Source organism: Leptidea sinapis, chromosome 47 (genome assembly GCF_905404315.1).
Source record: "Leptidea sinapis chromosome 47, ilLepSina1.1, whole genome shotgun sequence".
Classification (NCBI taxonomy): domain Eukaryota; kingdom Metazoa; phylum Arthropoda; class Insecta; order Lepidoptera; family Pieridae; genus Leptidea; species Leptidea sinapis.
This window is the reverse complement of record NC_066311.1, coordinates 1,805,673-1,832,166: the sequence shown is the minus strand read 5'-3', so window position 1 is coordinate 1,832,166 and position 26,494 is coordinate 1,805,673. Positions and strand designations below refer to the sequence as shown.

General features: G+C 34.3%; 1 protein-coding gene across 1 annotated transcript in view; it reads right to left on the bottom strand.

Annotated features, from left to right (window-relative positions):
* LOC126978131 (paired box protein Pax-6-like) overlaps window positions 1–26,494 on the bottom strand; it is an 85,278-nt gene that overhangs the window by 35,333 nt on the left and 23,451 nt on the right. Inside the window, exon 4 of the mRNA XM_050826873.1 lies at window positions 7,431–7,683. Coding sequence (XP_050682830.1) covers window positions 7,431–7,683 — 253 coding nt within the window. The remainder of the gene's footprint in view (window positions 1–7,430; window positions 7,684–26,494) is intronic.

Genomic DNA, 26,494 nt, shown 5'->3' with positions numbered 1-26,494 from the left:
GTTATGCGAGACCACATATTAGGCATGTTACCTGATCAGATGATTCCACAATTTATCTCTGTTAAACACTATATCGTGGAACTACCTTCCAGGGACGACTGGATGAACAACAAAGTCACGTGGAAGGACGGGAGCCTCATGTGGTTCACCGATGGGTCCAAAATGGAAAATGAAGTCGGCTGTGGGGTCTATGGAGAACGCCCCAGGTTTAAATCCAGCACAAACCTGGGAAGCTTTACCTCCATATTTCAAGCAGAGGTGTACGCCATCCTGGAATGCGCGGAAACCAATATCCAAAAAGGCTACTTCAATCATAACATATACATTCACTCTGATAGTCAGGCAGCATTGTTGGCTTTAGACGCTGACTTGACGTCGTCTAAGTTAGTCAATAATTGCGTCGAATGCCTGAATTCATTAGGCATGAAAAACAGAGTGATTCTCAGATGGGTCCCAGGGCACGCCGGAATCATAGGCAATGAAATGGCCGATGAGCTCGCAAGAGCTGGGGCTAAAGCAGTCCGATATGGTCCGGAACCCATTTGTGGACTGCCAAAGAGCGCCATCCGACACACCCTGAGTAACCAATGTAAACAAGAAGCACTTAAACGCTGGAACAACTCTTCAGGTTTAAACCACTCTAAAGCACTGATAAGGGCATTCAACAGCAGCTATGCGAATGAAGCCCTATCATTGAACAGGAAAAATCTATGCATACTCACTAGGATGCTAACCGGGCACTGTCGCCTAAACAAGCACCTCAGTGTGGTCGGCATCAGAAGCGACAAGGCTTGCAGGTTCTGCCTTGAGGATGATGAAACACCTATTCATCTACTCTGCGACTGCGGCCCACTAATGCATAAGCGTAACACAATCTTTGGCAACTACTTCGTACCTCCAGATAGTGTTTGCAACACTCGCGTCAAGGAACTACTGCGGTTCGTAAAGGCGGTAGGGCTTGACGATGAGCTCTAGTATGAGTGGCGAACACAATAGTCCAATTCTGGACGCGGTGTTACTAGGAACCTTCTAGGACCAGGAAATAGCCACCCTCTTCAAATAATAATAATAATAATAAGTTATGTTTTATTTAAAGTTATAAAAATTCACACAACATATATCCAATATTAATTTCCTCCCATCGAGGTCTATAGCCGTTTATATAAAGTCTCTGTCTATTCTCTCTGTAGTCTGTATCCATGTAACGTGGAGATCAAAGGGCCGCAAACGCGCTTTGAACATGCCGAAAGCCGCCAAACGGTACGTTGCTTATATTATGTACCAGTGAGGGATTTAAGCTTTAACAGTACATAAGCGTACATATATAAACAGTTGTGATATGTCGGCTGTCCATACTTCAAATTAAATACTCTTTCGAAAGTAAAATGACTTCATCACGCAAAGTGTTGGCGGTTGTAGAGACTGTCGATAGAAATAAAAACTTGAAGTATTAGTATAAAAATTAGAAATTTCATAATGTTTAAATTCAAATTAAATTATTGATTTTAATTTGTTATTTAAAAAACCTATATACTTATTTTCAATAATGATAGGGGTTATAGTATGAAATTGCCGTTTTTTTGCAATAGGTACTTCGAATTAACATAGAACCTTCATGGTTTGAGATTTTTGAGTAAAACTTTTTCCATATGGTACCTATGTTGGTCTTCTTTTAAAAAATGTGCAACATTCTATTATCGACTTTGTACTTGAATTTGATAGTTCGAGTGGTTTTTGAGTACGTGTTCCGACGCGGAACTAACGCGGCAGAAACAGCTCGCAATATCAATGTTGCGTTTGGAGAGTGGACTGCTAAAGAACGCACCGTGCGATTTCGGTTTAAACCCTTTCGTGATGGAAACTTTGATTTGAAGAACAAACTACTTGGAAGACCGCCCACAAAGGCGAATAATTCCACTCGGCTTCCACCATCTCTTTTAATTAATTACTTATCCGATCCGAGCCAAACTACCCAGGAATTAGCGGCACGTTACCTTACCAACAATATTTACTCATTTGCGTCAAATAAATAAAATAAAAAATATGAATAATGGGTGCCTCATGATTTTGATGATTTGCAGAAAGAAACGCGTGTTGAAACTTGTGTTGCCTTCTTGAATCGATACAGAAATTAAGGAATATTGGATCTAATTGTGACATGTAATGGTATCTTTATGGTAACCGTAAGCGAAATATGCAATTGCTGACCCCAGGTCGAACGCCGCTACAGTGTCCTAAAGCAAAGCTTACCAATAAAAAGATAATGGTAACTGTGTGGTGGTCTCATCATGGTGTTATTCACTATAGCTTTCTCCGATCTGGTCATAAACGGCAGATGTCTACTGTGCCGAACTCCAAACAATAATAGCAAAACTAGCAGTGAAACAGCCCCGACTCATGAATCGATCTTCATAATTTACATTTTTTCATTTCAGTGACGAACTTACGAGATTTCACCCATCCAAAAACTCTGTCTAACTATATATAATTATTTATTTATCGCGTGCGCCAGTCATGAGCATGTCAGTGACGCGAGTTCATAAGATTTTCTCCTACCAAAAACTGCATAACGCGGCACTTTCTTATTTTATTTTATTAAGAAAACCAACAGCATATTACAGGTTAGATAAATAACTAATAATATTTTACAATAATAATGCCAATAACAGGTTTCCCTTATATTATATTAAATTACGGTTTCCCAAAAATTTCAACATGGTGCGATACCTACTAAACAAAAATGAGATTTATTTTCAGATGATATAGGTCGTTTCATTACATAAAAAAACTGGATCTAAAAGTATGATTTGATTCATAACTGAAGAAGAAGAAGAAGAACTGTTATACCCTAATTCTACTAAAACGTGTCCAGATATATTATGTACAATACAAACCGTCAAAATAAAATCATAAAGTCTGAAATGTAATTTTAAGATTTCTAAAAAATTCATATTCAAATGATGATCGCCATAAAATGATGGGTATTTAAAACAAAGCAGTACTGTAGGATTGGAATAATTACTTGGCTTATGAACTTGCATTCCGTGTTATTAAATAATAAATAAATAAAAATAAAATTTACTTATTGTATTTTAAACAGATAAAAATAAATTATTATTCAATAATTTTCTTTTAAGGAAAAGAAGAATGAACGAGCATACGGGTCACCTGGTAAGTGATCACCGCCGCCCACAATCTCTTGCAATACCAGAGGAGTACGCGCTTAGTTTTAAGGTACCCATGTCGTATCGTCCCGGAAACACCGAACAAGGAAGTTCATTCCACAGCTTTGTAGTACGTGGAAGAAAGCTCCTTGAAAACCGCACTGTGGAGGACCAGACAGACACATCTAGATCAAAATTTCGTCAAAAATCATTTTGCGAACAATAAGTAAAGAGTAGCTAGAGTTTCGCTATCCATTTTCGAAATACACTCGCTTTTCGCATTCGCATTCAGATTGGTTTTATTTTTATAATAAAAAAATATCTAATGATTGTAACGAAGAATATCCGAATGAACTTGGAAGAAAAAATTTACTTGACGAGGTGATTATTGTCTTTGACGCTTGTCCCGGACGAAAAAAAACCTTTTTTTTTTATGGAATAGGAGGACAAATGAGCGTACGGGTCACCTGTTGTTAAGTAATCACCGCCGCCCACAATCTCTTGCAACACCAGAGGAATCACAGGAGCGTTGCCGGCCTTTAAGGAAGGTGTACGCGCTTTTTTTGAAGGTACCCATGTCGTATCATCCCGGAAACACCGCACAAGGAAGTTTAACCTGTTGCACTTTTTGAAGTGAAAACTTCTTTAGCCGTGTTGAGAACTTTTTGGTAGAAGATAATCTTACGGACGGTAAATAAATAGTTAACAAATAAATTTATATAGTTACATAACATAGACAAGAGTTAGACACTTTTTGGATGGGCGAAATCTCGTGAGTTCGCGTCACCGAAATGCTTATAGCAGTATATCTGTAGCTATACAGCTGACGTATTGTGCAACATTAGTGCTGTGTATATCTTATAAGTGAAATTGAATGGATTTAGTGAAAAGTTCAATGTGTACCTACATACTGTGAATTGTTGAAATAGTATTTTTTTTATTAATATGTTATTGAAAATAAGTTTAAAAATAGATTGAAATCAATATATTTTTTCAAGTTTTATACTTAAAGTTATAAGTTTTCACTTCTATCGGCAGTCTCTACAACTAACAATTTTTTTTAATAATTTATGTTCCATGTCGAAAATAAAATTTTGTACGCTACTGTATGTAGTGTGATTCTATTTAGAGACTCGTATTTAAAAAAAAGCTCTTAAAATAACCTTCGTTCGTTTAAGTTCTTCTTTTTTTATGACAGTAAGGGACGCGATGAGCAGGGCGATCAGCTAATGGTAGTTGATACGCCCTGCCCATTACAATGCAGTGCCGCTCAGGATTCTTAAAAAACCGAATAATTCTGGGCACTACAACTGCGCTCGTCACCTTTAGGCATAAGATGTTAAGTCTCATTTGCCCAGTAATTTCAGTAGCTACGGCACCCTTTAGACTGAAATCAGTAATGCTTTACATTACTTCTTCACGGCAGAAATAGGCGCCGTTGTGATGCCCATTATCTAGCCGGCATCCTGTGCAAAGGAGCTTCCCACTGGTAATTTTTTTTTAATTTATTGACTATTTATTTGTTAAATATTCTAACATCTAAAGGACTTACATAGTAGAAACACAGACAATCAACATTCTATTGTCTGTGAGTAGAAAACAAGATAATTATTCAATTAACACTCATATGTCACATGTCACGTACCAATGTGCCAAAGTGCAAATGATATTGCCCATTTCCTACACCCGAAAACATAACTCTCTTCTCGCATAAATAAATATTCAACCAGCACCATATATCCCACTAATTTACTACCACGGAACCCTATAATAACCATTTATTAGGGACCCCTATCTGGGGACATTTTTCTTGCTTTATCTCAGCGGCCAGACATTTCTTCTCTCTGTTACACGCAGCCATTGTTTGTGTTTGCATCCCGCTTGCACGTGTCTGTTTAATACGATTTATTTCTAGGGTATTCAATGGTAATGAATCGATTTTAAGGTTTCAAAATGTTTCTTATAGGCCATCAACAGACGAATGTTGAGCTGAGTTGAAGTTAGGTGATCACATCTGTACTTAAAGATGCGCCATCGATTTAGTTTATTTTTGACATCGCTAACTGGAGTCTGATTAACTACTCGTACCAAAGAGGATGTAAATACTAAGTAATAAGAGACGGGACTGCCTAAATAATGTAAAAAACGTGCAGTCATTTGACATAAGTTTGAAATAGTAGTAATCACAGTATCGCTATTGGTGACGAAGTATAATACGGCTAAGTTTGAAAGCCAACTGTTGCTTATAACGTAGTGGATTTCGGTTTTTTACAAGATTATAGCCGTCATCTGTCAATCTGTCAATGACTGCAGCTATCATACAATCGAGTGAATCGCTTTTTTCTAAGAGAGTTTCGCTAGGCTGACTCTTACCTTGGCAAGACTACACCAATAAAGATCTCAGTGCTTTAAAAAAATGATTTATTTAAATATTTGCGGCCAATGATTAATACTATTTATCCTCTAGCTAACCAACGCAACAAACTTATTCTTTCATGATTAATTTTGTCGAAATGATAAAACAACCTGATTTTTTGAAGCGATATCAAGGAATAACTACTCCGTGCAAGAATTTGCAGGCGCATTTGTCTTGGGCATAAGTATAAGAATAAGTGCTTCGGAATGCATTGAATTCCGAAGAAGAAAAAACAGAAGATTAACGTTTTATGTGCCCAAAAACTTGTGACAGTAACAAATGCTGAATTGATTATTAAGGAATAATATTACATTTTCAATTATTGTGTGTTTTTAAATGTATGGGTACACTAATATTTAAGATTTTATTTAATTTCTCTCAGATATTAAATTTTCATTGACATATAAATTATTTAGCTAAAGTATTAGACGAAGGCTTTTATTAAACGCAATAGCTTCTAAGCAATTTAATGTAAAGAATATCGTAATAAAAGTTATAATTGAAAAACAAGGCTGTCCAAAACAAAAGAAGTAATCCTCTATTATCGAGTATTGAAATTAAAAATTCCATAACCGTTGGTAGTACTCTCAGGAAAATGTTCAAAGTAAACCTAATTGGAAACAGACTACAGACCACTACAAAGGGGGATGTTTGAGATAAAAATGAAAATTAAATCTTCCAACTGGATGGGCACAGTAATGTTTTTGACGCCGGGAGAGCCCCCCCTCACGGGGAGTTCCGCAAATCGACCATCAAAATGCCACGGAAAAAAGTTTTCTGCGACCGCAGCGTTCGCAAAATTCGCTTGTTTTTTAATTATTGTACGCGTACAGCACTGACAGATTTCCGGTTTTATGTTCCACGTTTTGCAACACGAAATTGTGTAACTTTAGGAATTTGTTATAATATAGAATATAGAATATTTTTTTTAATCAGTCCAGCTCTTTAAAGACGGATGAGAAATCCAAACAAAGCGTGCAAGAAGAACATCTCTAACAAACAGCAAGACAGAAGAGGTTAATCTATTGTTACTGCAACTGATTTTGATTCACAAGTCGTAAATAGTCAGCCACGCGAGGCATGAGCTTATTTATTAGTATTTATGATTTAATAGATTTTATAATCCTGTATCTGTAGGTATTTGTTAATTAAATAGGTAGTAATTAGATGCAAAAGTTTTTTAATATGTACTAGATGACCCGGCAGAATTCGTACTGTCTATCCATTGATAAATAAAAGACCATAACTTTTGTATAAATTAAACTTAAAACAAACATATGACATCCTTTTTTTACTAAAACAAATAAAAAAAATGCTCAGTATGAATGAAATTTTATAAAAAAAGTTTATTTTTTATCTCCTAGAAAGTAAGAAAAATATAAAAATTCTACTTATTCATTTTGAACTATTATTTCAATTTGATTTCAGAACGACGGGCGACACATCAAACGAAAATCAAAATCATTGTTTTAATTTAATTTCAAGCATTTAAATATTTATTCACCTTTTAAACTTTCTCTGGACTTCCACACTTTAAGACCAAAATTAGCCAACTCGGTTCAGTCGTTCTCGAGTTTTAGCGAGACTAACAAACAGCAATTCATTTTTATATACATTATTGTAGTATATAGATTATTGTAGCCTATATCTAATTTGATAGTGTTCCAGATTGGAATTTAGAAATTATTAAAATATTATTTTACAAAAATATTTAGTATTTTTTTAAATCTCATATTTTTTTTTTATGAAAATAAGGGTGAGACGAGCAGGCTGTTAATTGATACGCCCTCCCATTACAATGCAGTGCCGCTCAGGATTCTTGAAAAACAAAAAAAAATATCATAACTGACCTTTTTTCATTCCCATATCGCCATTACAGCCAATAGTCTGGGGTCCCGGACTCAAGCTGTGCAGCTGGTACGGTGGTGTCCTGGTGTCTATCTGTGCTGGCCATGGAGCTCTGGGCCAGGTGGGAGCTGCGCCCGGTGTCCCCAGGAGTCGCAACCGCTCGTACACAGGGGTCGAGCACTCTGATGTTTGCTGGTTGCTTGACTTCTCTTTCTGGGCTGCTAGGTTGCGGAGCACTCGGTTTATAGATGATACCTGTTGGAAATATAATATAGAATTTGAATATTTTTTTTATAGAAGGGATTTATTTATTTAAGTCATTTATTTATTTATTCTTAATGATACATCAATAGTACACACATATAACAATTACATCTAACACTATCTAGGAAATTACATTACTGATGCGAGTACCAATTACAGATGTACCTACACAACATTCACAGTTGACAAATTCAAATTCAAATATTTTTATTCAAAATAGGATGTGACATCACTTATTAAAAGTCAAAAAACTATCACCCAATCCAAAATGAATGCCTCAGACCTGAGAAGAATTGGCGCAACAAACTCAGCGGGCTTTTTTTTCATCGAATAAATATGTTTACAAAGTAATATTGTAGGTACAATTAAACTTATTTTTAATAGCTTGAGAGCGGTCACTCCATTCCCAATCTGTGGTATCATTAAGAAAGTTTTTCAATTATTAGTAGCAATTATAGTAGTTCAATTATTAACTATTACATACTTATTATTTTACTAACTGTTAACTAATTACTTATATCTATATATATAAAAGAGAATGTATGTTTGTATGTTCCCTAATAACTCCTAACTATTCAACCGATCTCAATGAAATCTTTTGTAATTGATTCGTTGAAGCTCAAGGAAGGTTTACATATATAATTTATATGGCAAAACAACGTTTGCCAGGTCAGCTAGTATAATATAAAATAAAATTTAAGACCAGTTTATAGTTGATTTATAGACTTTAAGTTACGTAAGTTCAATTATTAGATAATGAATGGATATAGATGAGAAATAAATACCGAGTGGTTTTTATTTATTGTAATGTTTCCGAAGATTATGTTTAAATTCCTGTAGACTATTAGACTTTAAGAAAGATATACGTGCCTTTTTTGGAGATACCCATGTCGTATCATCCTGAAACACCGCACAAAGAAGATCATTCCACAGCTTGGTGGTCGTGGTCGAAAGTTCCCTGAAAACCGCATCACGCCAGAGATTTAGTGGGTGGTGATATTGTGGCGTGTCATGTCAAAGGTGGAATACAGCGGCAGGAATCAGGTGAAACAGCTCTTCGGAACACTCCCCGTGATAAATGCGGTAGAAGACACACAATGAAGGGACGTCTCTACGCAATGACAATTAGTGATCTAGCCCTTCACAGTGCACTCTATTTACTTAGTAATCTTATATTTTTTCTAATCTGTTACTTAGTGAGTTTTAAGTTTAAGAACACTCACTCTTGATAAATTGTATTCTTAATGATATCCCTGTACTTTCCATAATGACTTTTAATCAATGTATCTAAAATACTAATGCATTTGTTTATGAGCGGATGTATTGTAAATGATTCCTTCGCTGTAATATACATTGATGGAGACTAAGTATTATTTTATTTTAATTTTTTTCAAAAAATATCACCTCTCTAAAATTTTAAGAGCTCTATGTGCAATTTCTATATATCATCGACGTTAATTGTTATTAGATTTTAATGTGTGTTCATTACATTAAACACTTTAATTTATACAGAAATTTAAAAAAAATATATACTAGAACAATGAACCTAAAACTAAAAACCCTTAAAAATATAATATAATAACTAAAATTATTATCACAAGGGTTATCACTTTAAAAACATAACAAATTGTTTAAAATTAACTAACGTTAACATATAGTTAATTAAATAAAAATAACGTATTCTATCGTTGCACAATTATTGGATAACATTTTGTATTTTTGTGCTGTAAAAAGGATTTATATGGATCATGACTATTGGAAGGGCTTTTTATGTATAGGCTTGAAAACAAATGAACCGTTAAAAGTTTAAATCGTAAAATAGGTACATCTAATTTTAACAGCCTAGTATAAGTTTGAAAATATATATTATTTAAATCGTGTACCTCTTGTAACATCATTAAAATCTTAATCCTCTAGAAACCTATCATCTTGTTAAATTTATTTTAATAATAATCAAGATAAGACGAACCTAAGCGATCATACGCAACTTTACGATATGAAGTTTCATCAAACGACAACCGATAGGCCACCCGGTACACTCGCAAAGAAAACCAAAAATGTCCAAGTACGCCAACTGTCACGGTGACAGCTGACAGCGGACGTAGACGGTACGGTAACTTAGACGCGGCAGGAAGGCGACGCAGAGTAATCCGATACGGAGAGGCTCGGTGGTCCGGTCTCCGTGTTGACTGGCAGCTGACTCGATGCCCGATAGACCGAGAAAGCGCGGCACTCGATCGCCCGTTGGTTTTTATATTTTTTGTCTAATTATTTGTAAGGGTAACGATGTTACCTAAAATGCTAAGATTGCATTCGCACCGTTAGAATATTTATTATGTACAAAAATAAACCAACATGGCGGTCGTTTAATAGAAGCAGTGCAGAAAAACCCGCACTGCAAAACTCAATAAAATTAATGAGAACAGACAATTGAATTCTAGTAATGAACTAGTCATTATCTGAATTCAAAATAAGGCGGAAAGATGCGTAACCCAATTTTAAAATCCTTCGCCATTTTCGAAAATTCAAAAGTTCGCCCTTGTCTATTTGTGTATTTAATAAAAAAAAACAACAACAATAACTCTATGACATCGATAGAACCTGTATTAGGTAATATTTTTTTAATAGATACACCTAGACATTAAAATATACTTGATCGTTTTTATTATGTCAAAAAGTTTAAAATAACTGTTATTAGAGAAAGATTTAAAGTAATATTCAAGTTTTATTTATTCTTAAATATAAAATTGGCAACAACAGTATCAGAAAATAGCAGTTACTTTTTGTTCATACTTGAATACATTTGAAACATCGAAGACTGTTCAATTGAAAATTATAACAAGCTCCTAGTTAGATACTGTCAACAGTCTTGACTGTCCAACTAGAAAAACGGCTACCGTGAAGGGTTGCCATTTATTAAAAGTTTGTTAACAAAATGAAATGAAACATTTTAACAAGGCACGAGCAGAACGGAGAACCAAGAATCAATGAGTCGCGACAATTAAATTCTTACCGTTGTTTAACCTAATTAGTTAAATAATTATTAGATGAAGCTTGCAAATATTCTTTTGTTTAAGATTTATGAAAGTATAAAGAGAGAAAACGAGCGCTGTTTCGAAAGGGTATGAAATGATTATGAAATGAAAAGCATAACCACAAACAAGCGACCCATGCACGAGTGTTGCCATGTGTGAAAAACGTCTGTGTATGGCTGTTTGTAAAAAAAATAAACTCGGTAAAAGGACCTGTAACGCTCCCATAATTCGAATTACACACTCAATGACTTGTTTCCACGATTGTACTCGACTAATACACCAATTAGTAAATAAACCTTTGGCAGAATTTGTTTATGTGTACGTATAGGTAATTCTTTAAAAGACTGAACTTAGACAATGTCCAGTTAACAAAGGGGTTTTTCATTTGGTTGGAGTTAAATGGAGTTTTTGTGGTACTCAAGTTCACGGGGAATTAGTTTTGTTATAAAATAAAATGTGAAATTGATCCGAGTCGCATTTTAAATAGGATTAAATTGTAAAAAATTATCTCTGAGCACTGTTGTTAAATTATAGGTTCACGTACCATCTTGGCAAGTGATATAAAAAGATTTTTTTCTTAAGTTGACATTAAAATGTTTAGTTTATAAATTTATAATATAGTTAGTGTGTACAAATATATCCAAAGTCACTGACATAGCGCAAATGATTGCGAAACTGAAGTGGCAGTGGGCAGGGCACTTAGTTTTACAGCGATCACGTACCGGAAGACGCAGTGTTGGTAGATCCCCACAAGATGAACCGACGATCTGGTCAAGATCGCCGAAATTAACGGATGAGGGCAGCACAGGACTGATCGTCGTAGAAATCTTTGGGGGAAGCCTTTGTCCAGCAGTGTACGTCTTCCGACTGATGATGATGATGATTTTGTGTACTACTTATAACCTAGCAATTTTATGATTCTATACCTAAATTTAGTTGTCTGTGGCACCAAATAACTGTGCTTTTTGACGACATTATTGTAAAGTACAATAAACTATGTTTTTTAAGCCACAGAGTATAGACTTTTCTAAAGACTGTAATGTATGTATTTAGGTATATTAGTGATCTCCAAAAGTGATCGTGGCTGTATAAATGACAGATAAAATCGGAAGAGTAGAAAAACGCTTTCGTTCAAACGTATACCATGACAAATATGTTATGTGTGTTGGTATGTTTGTGGCATCGTAATGCATACCTCACTACCGAAAGGAGAACCTATTTTGATGCAGTTTTTCCTATGTAAATCATTAACGATAATTCTTTATATTCTCAAGTTTTATAATATTTGCATAATAAAATTGGTTATACAATCGAAGTAAAAATGCATTTTAATAATATCCACAAGAATAAGAATAAGTTTGTGACTCATACGACCGATGCTGACATTAATACGAATACTAAATGGTTTGATGCAGTCTCACGCGTTCCCCTTCCCCGCAAAACTACCCGCTACCCGCTGACATCATATTACTCCGGCCCCGCTACCGTATCTCACCCCGTGGAACGGTCGCGCACGAAGTTGTAGGACTATTATACTACGGCCTATCTCAATAAGTAATATATTAGGCATGACATTGAAATACTCTTACTAAATTTGAATATATGTTCAGTTTCATTAACTGTATTTGGCTTTTGTAGTCCACTAAATGTGAATAACTGGCTTGAGAACAAAATGCAAAGATATCTTCTTATCTTTGAAAGTAGGCTAACATTAATAAAATTCTTAACATATTATTTTATAAATATACAGGTGAATTTTTCGAGTGGGCCAGTGGATGGTCGGATCCGAAACAATAAAAAGTGCGAAAAGTACCACAAGGGAATATAAGGAAATATCGAGCTCGATTAGATTTTGAATAACTTTACATATCCTTCCGTTTTCCTTGCCATAAATAATTAATATGATTTTGATTTAATTTGACTTATAACAGATTGTTATATAAACTTGAATTAGACAACCTTGAAAATTTCTAATGATTGTAAAATAAAAATTTTCAATTTTTTTTTTGTTTTTCAAAATAGGATTTTAAAATAATTTATTGAATATATTACTTATGAGTCTACCACTCACTAGTAAAGATAATATGTCTCAGACAAAAGAACAAGCGCATGAGACACAGCGGCCTTCTTTTTTTTTATAAAATTTCGTTACAATAAAAGTTATTAATTTAATAGCCTGGGTGCGTAAAATACATTCCTAAAGTGTGATATCGTTCAGAAATTCATTAATGTTGATACAACATCCTTTACCAAACGTTTTTTAAATTCTTTTCAATTTCGTAACACATTATTTTGTTTTATACCTTTTCTGGGATTATTTTGTTAAAGCACAACTAAACAAGTTTATACTTGTTCCTGCTATTATTAGCATTATGATTATTTTTTCATTTTCAGTAACAGAAAATATTAAGAGGCAAGAGTCAATAGTAATGTTAATTCCTTTATATTTTACTCTAAATAATTATATAGTACTTAGGTTATAAATAGCACGTTAAGCTATCCCTACTAATATAGTAGAGATGTGATTGTAAGTTTGTTTGTTACGCTTTCACACCTAAACCACTGAACCGATTTTTATGAAAGTTTATACAGAGATAGACTAGAGCTTGGAAAAGAACATAGGCTACCTTTGATTACGAAAAAATATATGGAGAGGTTGAAATAGAGGATAGAAGTTTGTATGGGAATTAGTTATTTTCGGAGATAAAACCATAAACTTAGGCACCTGATAAGTAGGAATTTATAAACAATTGTTGGAGCATTTTTTAAACTTTAAAGTTCGTAGGGAAATATTATTAAAGACTGTCGACAATGACAAGGGGTATCCACTGTATCATAAAAGAGCGCTACCAGCAGCGGATAGAGCAGTTTGTATGTGTTTTATTATAAAATGAAAATGCGGCCCAAAGTAATATTTAACGCGGACTTAATAATATCCTAACTCCGTTCAAACATAAGATTAAAATATCGACCTATTCAGTAAAACACTTTCGCTTATTATTTCATATACCTGTAACAGATATTAAATTTGATCTGTGACAAGCGTCTTGCGACGTTATAAATAATAAATAGAATTACGTGCATCCAGCAAACAGTAAAAAGTATGAAAGGTACCCTCTAAATACCGTGTTAGGCGGAGCGTGAAAATTATCTTATATTTGCTCAGAGCCCGTGAACGTAGGGCGCGAATACTTTCAATAAGCTCAGAGATTTTTTATTTAACACGGATAGTCTTGGGAGACTCGATTTGATCGATACTTACAATTAAACTGGAATTAGACGCTGTCTAACGGACGTTCCCAATATACTATTTACAGATAGAGATAAATTACTACCTTCTACTGTCAGTACCTAATTAGCTTTTTTTTTATGGAATAGGAGGACAAACGAGCGGACGGGTCACCTGGTGTTAAGTGATCACCGCCGCCCACATTCTCTTGCAACACCAGAGGAATCACAAAAGCGTTGCCGGCCTTTAAGGAAGGTGTACGCGCTTTTTTTGAAGGTAACCATGTCGTATCGTCCCGGAAACACCGCACAAGGAAGTTCATTACACAGCTTCAATAATCTGAAGCTGTTCCAATAAGTCATTCTTATCGCCTTATATTGGGACGCGTGAATTGCAATTACCATACAAACTTCTATCGCTGGTAAGCTATACGTCGTCCCATTCATAGACAGCGTGTACGGATAAGGTGAGTTACCGTCGATAAGTTTATTAGGACAAAAAAGTCAACGATAGTTACGATTTTTATCTCAAGTAAGAGATAGACTGAATATTGGGAACGGCAAATTACCTACATAAGTTGCGTATTAATTATAATAATAATTATTATTATAACCAACCGACATAGCTCAAATGATTGCGAAACTGAAATGGCAGTGGCACATAGTTCAACGGACAGATGGCCTTGGAGCAGTAAAGTCCTCGAATGGCGACCACGTATCAGAAGACGCAGTGTTGGTCCACAAGATGGACCGACGATCTGGTCAAGATCGCCGGAATACGTTAGATGAGGGCAGCGCAGGACCCAACGTCGTGGAAATTTTTGGGGAGGCCTATTGTCCAGCAGTGGACGTCTTCCGGCTGATGTTAACGATTATGAATTTGCGTATATATAGCGATATCTCATTTCCAAAGTGTCTGACTTTCATTAAGTTTGAGATAAGTATGAGAAATTGTTCCTTAAACAATAACCCACCATAACCACAGAGAAACAAGTCGATAAGTGAATGCAGTTTAGTTTGTTATTTACAATTCAAATTAAAATATTTTTATTCAAAACTAGCTGCCCGGACAGTTAGGAGCTTTATCAAGAATTGACATAACACAAATGTAGTTAATCTACCAACTATAGTTAGCTAAAATTAAGTTTATTTTTTACCTCTTGAGAAAGTTAGTAAGATATAAAAATTCTTATAAGTTATTCTTTTTAAACTTTTTTTACAATTTATTTTCTGAACGACCGGGGACACTTCAAAGGAAAAACAAAATTGTTGTTTTCATTTAATTCCGAGCATTTTCATATTCATTCACCTTCTCTGGACTTCCACAAATAATTCAAGACTAAAATGAGCCAAATCGGTCGAGCCGTTCTAGAGTTCTAGCGAGACTAACGAACAGCAATTCATTTTTATATACGAGTATATAGATAGGATATAATATTACTTATTGAAAAACTATGACCCATTCGAAAAAGTATGCCTCAGACCTAAGTAGAACGAGCGCAACAAACTCGGCGTCTTATTTTTCATAAAAAATATGGTTACAAAGCAATATCGTACAATTAAAATTATTATTTAATAGCCTGAGGGCGGTCGCTTCATTCCCAATCATCATTAATTTTACTAAATCAAATTCTTGTATCAATATTTCTTCATAAGTCTAGAATATTCCTTTAACAACTAGAGTTATTTAATTTTGGAACACTTCTAAATTGTTACTCTTAAACTTATATATCGATATATACCAACGTTTTTTTTTGCTGGCCATTTAGTATATAAAGAGGACTAGACTTTTATTTTGCTCGCCCACTAATAACTATCCTATCTCTCAAGTTGGATCAAACTGCACACAATGTGCATAAATGATTAAAATTTGTTCAGTAGTTTAATAGTTCAACAACGTGATAGATTTTTTTTATATTAAGATAACATTGATTGTTTAAATAGCTTAGACATACGCAAATGTAATTTTTTGGCTTAAATAAATATAAAACATAATAATGTTTTTTTTTTAATTATTTGCAGACAAAAGCTCGTATAAAGTAATTGTCAATTGAAACCTGAAAGTGATCGCACTATCTCGCTTACTTATTTCAAGACAATTATAATGTCGCCGAATAAAAAAGCAGTGCATTACGCTCAGCATTGTTAAGTACAGAAGGGTCGTTCACAATGGGCGACCTGCTGGGCGTATTGTGAGCAAAGTCGGCACTTTGCGAGTCAATATTTTGGCTGACTTTTCTCAGATGTTTTCAATGTTTGCAACGTAAGCGTACAACTGCGCACCTCGCGTGGCCCGTGCATTTCATTGATTATGCCTTTGTTTATTCTTCTGCTGTTTTGAATTTCGAATTCAATGGAGAATCTGGTGTTTGCTTTTTTATGCAGTCTGTTTTAATTTTTTAAATATAGAAATGGGTGATGCTCCTCAGCTAAAACCTTTTGGACGAATTATTGCTGCTATTTAATTTATTTTTTATTTTAAGTATTTATCAATGTTATATAGCCTCAGTAATACACCACTGCTAACTGTGGCGCTGCATTCAAGTACTTAAGAGTTTTCTTTTTATAGTCTTTAGGAAATATATATCTTTATCTTAGATTATTCAAATTAACAATCAAAAATGTCCTTCTATTTGTATGTTTGTTTGTTACGAGCAGGGCAATAGTCTTCGGTCCTCTAGTGTATTTATAAATAATTAACGACTTCAAAAAGGAGGAGGTTATCAATTCGATCGGTATTTTTTTATGTATGTACTCTACGCACTCTAGGCACTGACTTAAAGCCTATCAATAGGTAGCACATATAAATAATAGTATTTTATTAATATTAAAGGTAAAGGTTTCCATAAGAGGTGTATTAAATTAAATTTTTAGTTATTTGATACTTTCCAGTTGAAGTCGGTTTTTTAAACGTAGTTTTTTTATTTACGTTTACTGACTGCTACTACTAATACATTTGACTGATAAAAAATATGACAACAATTAAGTAAGTATTTATCTATACCAATCTTTACTTATTTCATTCTAATGATAAATATTACCTTTATTGCGCCCACACAATTTTTTTCAATATTGATAAAGGAGTTATCAGCACTCGCTTGCCAATTATAGATTATTTTTAAATCTTTATTTTATGTCATCCGTCAATCGATTCTAAATTTACTTTTTTTCAATATTATAAATTTAAATTTAATTTGTAAATTCCATTCTATAGAAAACGCTAATACGTCATATTCTTAGAATACCGAATTAAAATGCTAAATGTATAAAATGTTTTGAAATATATCACTAACATTGATAACCTAACATTAACTAATAACTTTACTTCAGTTCATGAAAGTATAAGATTCTCAAGAACGAAAAATATTTGCAAAATAATGACGACTTTCTCAAGAAATAAATAAATAATAAATCTGCCGTTTGAACGAATAAACTTAATACGATTCAAGTATAACCTAATTAATTTAATCAGCCTACCATAAACGGACAATGGACTTGATTCTTGGCATAATTGAAATAAAGGAGACCACAAGACGCCCCTCGAATCTGAGCCAACGCCTCCTAAAAAAAAAATTCCCGCCCAAATGACAGCGCGCGGGTCAGCATTTAATTCGACGCATTCCCACGAGTCAAAATTTCATCGTCAACTATTGTTTGCAATCAAAGAAATAGGTCAATACGTTGAAAGCTCATAAAACTATTGTTGATTGGGAATTATAGGCAGTTTTGTCAATAAACGGCTGTAAGACGCGACGGGAGGTGTGCGTACTTACATTCTAAGGTATGCTCCCTTATTCGTAATCAGCCGAGAGTGAAATGATATGCAATATTATGGGTGCTTTCTCATGGAGTTTGTTAGATGAATGGATTTCAGTACGTTGTTTGTGTGATTAATTTACAAATCTTTAAAGTCAATGCTAAATAAAACAGCCATATTCATACGACCGTAGTCGTAGTAAGAGGATTTAAATAGTTATTTTTACGGTGGCATAGTAAGTCATAATAAAAGATGATACAATATATTATTGCCTTCTCGCTCAGAATAAAGAACTAACCAGAAACCTTCGACGCGCTCAACAGTGAAGCGGTTTAAACTTTTCATTCGTTACGTGTGTTCGTTCAATTGTCAATTAGCAATGGTCGACCCACGTACTGTCAAAGAATACGTTATAATCTTTAATATTCTAAGGTTATAATAGTACAAGTAAGTAAGTACTGTTTATCTACACCTCTAATATGAATCCTTCATTAAAGATTCTAAAACAGTTAGCTTATTGCCAACAACAGAACAGCCAATGTCCTAGTAACCATAACATCATCCAAATGAGTGTTGTAATGAATTTGGGTACAACACTCCTTTGGGTGATAAATGCTTTCAAAATCTTTTATGGAGGATTCATATTATGGGTGTAGATAAAGTCTTGTATGCAACTGTTGATAATTAGGTATTAAAACACTCATGTGATACTATTATCACATTCGTGTTTTAATGCCCTTTATTACACAACAGTTGCATAAATAACTCTTACAAGTAGTTACAGTTGTCAGTTAATTACCTTTGTGTGTCATTTTCTCACTTGCAAATGCGACCAGGCATGCCAAGATTCGTTTTATTAAAATATCTGCCTACTTTATTTTACGGCCCGAGAATTTGAGTGTTGAGTTGTCATTTCAATATATTGACTGAATTCATATTAATATTTCACTGATTGTACCCAACTAAGTATTAAGACAAACTGTAAGTGATGATAGTGAAATATATAAAAATGCAATATTAGCGAAAAATTTTAAAAATTTTGCTCTGGTGTTGCAAGAAAGTGAGCGACAGTAATAACCACAAAACAAACTTAATAAATAGTAGTTGAAAATAAAAAGTAGGAAATTTTATAAAATGATCAGGAATAGGGTGTTTAACTGAACAGTAACTATAACAAAACAACATGTATATCGTTGTAAAAAACGTGAGGAGAGGTGAAATGTAATATTAATCTACAAATAGAATCAAACATATTAAGTATTGTAAATAAAGTTATACATTGTTTTGTTTTGCATAAATTATTAATATTCAAAGAATAGATAGTTTTAGCAATAATATTGAAGCTACATGAAATATCGCCAAGGTTTTTCCAGTCTAGCATCAAAGCGTGTCTAATAAGATAAACATTTATTCCCAGAAACTATTCCTAAATATTTTCCCTATAGTATTTGCCGATGAGGAAGACGTATAAAGCCGAAACACGCGAAAGGGCTGGCGTGAAATTGATTATTGATTATTATATTTTTAAGGTTGACTGGGGTTCGATATTCTACTGAGTGAAGATGTGTGACGAAATGATTATTTCGCTCGTAAATGTGATGTATTGTTATTTGATTTGGTTTATTCTGATCCAGTTATGATGCCCTAGTAGTTTTCATTTGTTGGTTCGTGTGGTTTTCAAAGAAGTTTCTTCATCGTATCCGCCAACCACTAGAAAACTTCAAAAATTTCTTCGATCTTAGAGATATAAATATCTATAGAAGCGATGAGCACTTTATTTTGTGGGTATCGAATGAGACTGAGCTGTCACGCTTGGGTGTGTAATGCTCGAAGCGATCAGTTAGAGTAAATTTAATAGAGTTATAAATATACAATTTAGGTTAATATAATTAAACTTTATTTAAAGAAAATACTTTTTAATGAATTAAAAAGTGTGTGTTTGTAACAGAATTTTATATTAGGTGTTTGCGTAAAAGTTACAACAGAAAAACGTCAAGTTTGAATAAACATTGCTTACCGAATAAGAATTTAACTTTCAGCCAAAAACCTTATGTAAAATAACAGTTTACAGTATAACATGCGTTTCAATCCGTTTAGGAGTATTTTATATAAATGAATATGTACGACTTGCGTTAATCAATCACCGTAGCTAGTGAAATTACTGGGTAAATGAGACTTAACATCTTATGTCTCAAGGTGAAGAGCGCAATTGTAGTGCCGCTCAGAATTTTTGAGTTTTTCAAGAATCCTGAGTGGCACTGCATTGAAATGGGTAGGGCGTATCAATTACCATAAGCAGAACTTCCTGCTCGTCTTGTCCCTTACTTTCATAAAAAAAAATCAAAGAAAATACTGTAATAAGCCTTTATAGTCGACAGATAAGTTGACAGCAACAACAGAGGAAAACGTGGAAGAGGCTTTACCGCTTAAACCATAAAAATCTTATGTTAACCGCTTCGTATTCAAATGCCGCTTTGAGGAGAGAGAAGAATAAAAAAAAATCCTGTTTGTTCATTCTCTCTCTCTCTCTCTTTCTCCAGTTGTGGCTCCGTCAACAGGATCTACTTACACAAATAAAATTTTGATAACAAAATTTTATGAACGACGCGGGACCCGTACCCACGACCTCTCGCGTTCCGTGCGAGTGCTCTTTCCAACTGAACTAATCCTTCGAGTGAAGAATGGCCATAAAATCTTGTATGCTTAGTTCAACTCTTAAGTTGTGGCTTCTTCTACAGGATCTACTTTACAGTTGATAACCTGCTCAACCCTAATATTTGCATATTAGGAAATAGACTTGAGATGTTACTCTTGTAAATCTAATTTGTTGGTTTTAAAATGATATCACTTTAAAAACATAACAAATTGTTTATCTACTTACTTGTTGATAGCATGCTCAACCTCAACTACGATATGTCAGGAAATTGACTTTAGATATAATAGAGATGGACTCTTAAAAATTAATGGCATAATTTTTACTAACTAAAACAGCAATGGCAGCAGAAAACAATTAACTAATATATGTCTACTGTGCTAATATGTTGCACAAATGTCGAGAAATCGCTTCCGAGCCATTCATTAGCCAATTTTGATTAGCATTCCGACAATACCTCTGACCAACATTCCGGTGTTTACAATCATTTACGAGCTAGCTTCGTGATTGCTTTGATTTGATGTTATTGTTGATTCAAAATGTAACTGATTTGATTTTGATTCGATTGGTAAATTCAGCACCTTTTTAACACATTTGCCATATCAACTAATATTCTGGTCACTAGTTAAAATCATCTAATACCCATTGTATGGGCACATATAAAGCATAGTCTATACCTAATTTGTGTAATTTGGGGCTTGACCATTTATTTTATTTAATTAATAAATACTTTTAATTTGATTGATAAATTTGTTATAATAATAATATTGACACACTTTTAACACAAATTATCTTGCCCCAAGTTAAGCATATATATGGGCCTGTGTTATGGGTTACAAGACAATGATATATTTAACACAATATACTTAAAACACTGTACTTAAGATGTTAACAATATAATGGATAATCCAATATGTTTCGTCAATTGACATGCAAATTATGTTACAAAATTGTCTAAACACTACTCGTACTGTTATACCGAAACATGTCGGATTTCACAATGATATCAATAATATTTATAAAATGAAATTTTAAGATATTATAATATGAGACGTAAATAACTTAATAATTCATTTAGTACCTATGTATAATATTAACAAATTCAATGTCATAAAAGTATATTAATTTACATATATTATTATCAAATAGACTAATTCATTTTGTATTGCAAAATTCATTTAAACTATAGAAGCACTTATTTGTTAACCACTGATGCAGTCTTCTTTTAAAAACTTTGAACGGTAAATCTTTCAATTCATTGGGCAATTTATTATATATTTTCACAGGCATGCTGTAACAATTTCTACTAAAAGATGCAGATCTACAGAAGGGCATTATAAGTTTATTTGGATACCTTGTGTTTAAAACCTTCTGGCTTTTTTTTGTATAGAAATCACACATATGTTTTTGAACAAATAGGCTTATCTCATAAATGTATAGGCATGGCAGCGATAGAATTTTCAATTTTTTAAATACTTAAACATACATATATTCATATAAACATACATAAATACATTTAAACATCCATGACTCGGTAACAAACATCTATATTCAACATATAAATGCTTGCACCTACCGGGATTCGAACCCGGGAAACCTCTAGCTTAGTAGGTAGGATCGCTAACCACTCGGCTGTACAGGTCGTTATGTAATGCACGTGTGGTTCTAGGCGTACATTAATTTTGAGAATCATAATCAAACGCATACTTTAGCGATTTATGTGCTTTTACAACATGATCCTAGAAACATTTCAAAATATATGATGTTACAAATTAAACGTGCAAGGATGTTCTTAATACAAAGATCATGTAACCTTTTTTTGTGTTATTTCACAAACCCTTTCTTACATAAGCGGAGGGCAAACGGGCAATGGGTTCATGTGATGGAAAGTGGTGAAGCGACCACCCATGGACATACGCAACACCAGGGTTTAAGCCGAAGAGTAAGCAGAAAACACGCAAACATGGTGTTTTTAGACAAGTTTTGTGGTGAAAGTATAGCATTTCGAGCTATGAACACTACTTAATTCTGTCACACATATCCTTAAGTTTTATTTGTAGGTTGCTTATGCTTGCTGTTGGTTATAGTTAACACTGCCGAGCCTTTTTGAACTACCACATTTCTTTGAAGTTAAACAAGTTTTTTGGCATGGCGTGACGCATTTCGATTTTTACTTCTCTCAGAAAAGTTATTCTTATAGCTTTATTTATTTTATTTTATTATTTTATTATTCGGAATTAGAAGCATTTTTAATTTATTACAAACACAATACAATTTTCTTTACATGTTACTTTGTCATGTCAAATAGTATTGGTGTACAATTAATTAATTTTCGTACAATTTTTACCTAGATTGAATGATTAGCATGGCTCCAATTGTAAAAGTTAGGGGTATTTTTTTCACACTGTCTATAAAAATAGAAATGTCATGAAAAAATGAAAACATATTATAAGCTTTTTTTATACCATCGAGAAATGATTTCAACCATGCCCTATTTTGGCAGCCTTAAGATTAAGAGATGCAATTCCGGCCTTTAAGTTAATCCCTAAGTCGTATCGATTCGGGAAAACTGTAACCGGTAAATAATTCTAAAAAGCGTCTGTGCGACCTAAGAAGTTTCTCGGAAAACGTGCGGCTGTCGAATTGCCAACGTCAACATGAAGAGGGTGATTTTGCATTTTGCCGTAATGTCCGATGATGGGATTCAGCTGCTGGTATCAAACCGAACAATTACTCTGAGCACTCCCGGTGATAAAAATAAGGGACGAGACGAGCAGGATGTTCAGCTGATGGTAATTGATACACCCTGCCCATTACAATGCAGTGCCGCTAAGGATTCTCGAAAAACCCAAAAATTCTGAGTGGCACTACAATTTTGCTCGTCACCTTGAGATGTAATATGTTTAGTCCCATTTGCCCAGTAATTTTACTAGCTATTGCGCCCTTCAGATCGAAACACAATAATGCTTACACATTACTGCTTCACGGCAGAAATAGGCACCGTTGTGGTACCCATAATCTAGCCAGCAACCTGAGCAAAGGAGCCTCCTACTGGTATGACACCCTACTTCCCGGAAAAATAAATAATTATACAATCTTCTTTCACAAAACTTTACCTTGAGCTAAACCTAGATGCAATCCTGAGTTGATATTAATAGAATTGTAGTCACATGAATCGACTTCCCCCAAGAAGCGCATTGACAGCGGAACATCAACTAACAATACTAGATACCGATCTAAATCAGAATTCATACTCATTATTGAACCCTCTCGAGTTAACATGAGTTATGACTTATTACAGAACTACCCTACAACGTAATGCCCCTTCACACCGACCAAATGACATGTCACTATTGTCACCTCGCGATACGAATGTGGCGACACTGGATGACCGTCGTGTCTATTCTAACATCGTCCTGTCTCTTTCTAGTATTTATTATAATTCTATGCGTTCTCCGGTACTTTTGTGTTTAAACGGCACTCTTGTTGGGCCTTTGTTGGTCGAGGGTGGTATTAAATGTAATAACACTATACAGATAAAATGATGAATATTTATGAGGTTTTTGCGAATAGATTTAATTCGGTGATTACGGGGTGTCAGATGTATGCAATTATGAGTAGTAATGTGCGCATATTTGGCCATATTGTGGTGTCTGATTTAAATATATTGGCTAAAGGAAATATTGGCAGAAGTTTTATAGGTGTCATTAGTTTAAGACATATTATATCTTTTTTAAGCTTTGGCTATACTAGGTCATTCGCTCATCTCGTTTTGTTTAGAGATCTTTCGAGTGCACTCACGCACGGGACCGCCCATGCACATTTCATTTGATCGGTCCATCGCATGGGTGACCTTTACCCTAAACGACAAGCCTTTCTATGAACTGCCCCACGTCGATACGTGTCCAAAGAAAGCAAGGAAATACTGCTTGGTACCAATTTCCTGGAGTGTCAAGACATTTGTGTGAAATTCAGTCCACGATACTCCAAGCATCCTTCTTCAGCCCCACATTTCCTGAGTCTAGGTAGCTAGAAATCTACCTTCGCATGACACGCCAAAAATTAGGATATCATCCCCACCATCTGGATGTGTGGTGCTCCAGTGCGGTTTTCAAGGAGCTTTCTTCCACGTACTACAAAGCTGTGGAATGAACTTCCTAGAGCCGTGTTTCCGGCACGATACGAAATGGGTACCTTCAAGAAAAGCGCGGGTGTACTACTTAAAGGCCGGCAACGGTCCCCTGGTGTTGCAAGAGAATGTGAGCGGCGGTGATCACTTAACACCAGGTGACCCGTTCGCTCTTTGTCCTCGTTTTCCATAAACAGTTCTCCATTTTGTAGTATAGATTCATGTAGTTATTATTACTATTTTCAGTTCGGAAGTATTTGATAAAATCTTAAAATTTCGCTATTAAAATAATATTATGCAATTTCGATTTACCGCCCTAAACGTTAAAATAATACAAAATGGCACCAAAGCAATTCTTTGACGTATTGTTCAAAAAAATATCCTAAACAAAACATTTGTCAATACAATTTTTAACATATTCGATTCAACTTAGGGTCAGACTCGGCACAATTAAATGGCATCTTTGAAAGCCATCGAAATGGCAAAAATGAATTGTGTTTCTTCTGTGAACCGTTTTCAGACTTCGGTAATGATTTTATTTTAATGATAATAATAGTTAATGTGTTATATTTGGCACGGGGATCAACGCTTCACTGACTTATAATGGTTATAACGGTCTTGTTTCGATAACTAATTGTGTCCATAGCTTTTGAAATATTTTGGATTTTTTCTAACGGAATTGGTGGGTAAAAGAACGCACTGCTTGCTAAGTAATCACCGACGCTAACACTCTCTTGTAATACGGGAGGAATCACAGGAGCGTTGCAGGCCTTTTAACTGTTGGTACTCACCATGCAAAGAAGTAAAATCAACCGATTCGTCGTACGTGGAAGAAAGTTCATGAACACCGCACTTTGAAGGAACCGTGAGAGAAACGCCACTAATCCAAACACATAATACAGATTTGGGACACCGCGGTTTTATCCTGAGTTTGATAAAAAAAGCGGAGTTTCTTGCGCACGTTCTTCTCAAGTCTAAGGCATACTAGAAGTATTTTAAATCCTATTTTTTATAAAAATATTTGAATTTGAATTTTGTTTCCCGAATTCACATAGTGTCTTGTTTTCTTGCCTATACAGGTGTATAAAATGGATATTTGATTTATATACCTACCTACATAAAAAGAATTATAAATATTTTCATTTTCATTATTTGCATATTTTCTTGGGAACAATATCTCGTTCTAATAAATCTCCTAAGTCTAATCTTGGTGGTATTTTAGTATATAGTCCGAATTATAAGACCTAGTATAAGCTAATTAGATTAAAAAAATAATAATTCAATGGACAGATTGTAAAGTAAACGAGACAAAATCCTCGTTCTTAAATAAAATAATCAAATAAAACAGCAGTAACATTGAATTGGAAGAGGATTAAAATTAAAACGGCGTATAACTTTAAGCATATGCCAATATTCCGTGCGAGGGACGCACCCCACCCAGTTAAATAAGATTTCGTTCTTTTAAATCAAAAATATAAACAAATTCTTTCGTTTCGTGATTGTGGGTAAATAAAATGTTAATTGTATGATTTTTTTATGTTTTTTATTGATTGATGAATTGATAGTTCTACGGCCGTTCCCAATATACTATTTACAGATAGAGATAAATTACTACCTTCTACTGTCAGTAATTAGCTGTCAATAATCTGAAGCTGTCCGAATATACCCGATAAGACATTCTTATCGCCTTATATTGGGACGTGTGAATTGCAATTTCCATACAAACTTCTATCGCTGGTAAGCTATACGTCCTCCCATTGACAGACAGCGTGTACAGATAAGGTGAGTTACCTTCGATAAGTTTATTGGGACGGAAAAGTTATGATTTTTATCTCAAGTAAGAGATAGACTGAATATTGGGAATGGCCTGACTGAGTATTGTAAAACCTTTCAAATAAACTTCGTATAAAGTTATACCTGAGAATAAACCAAGAATATGCAAAATGTTAACTATATCGCTTACAACACTGTCAATACTATGATAATTCTGAAGTTTTCCG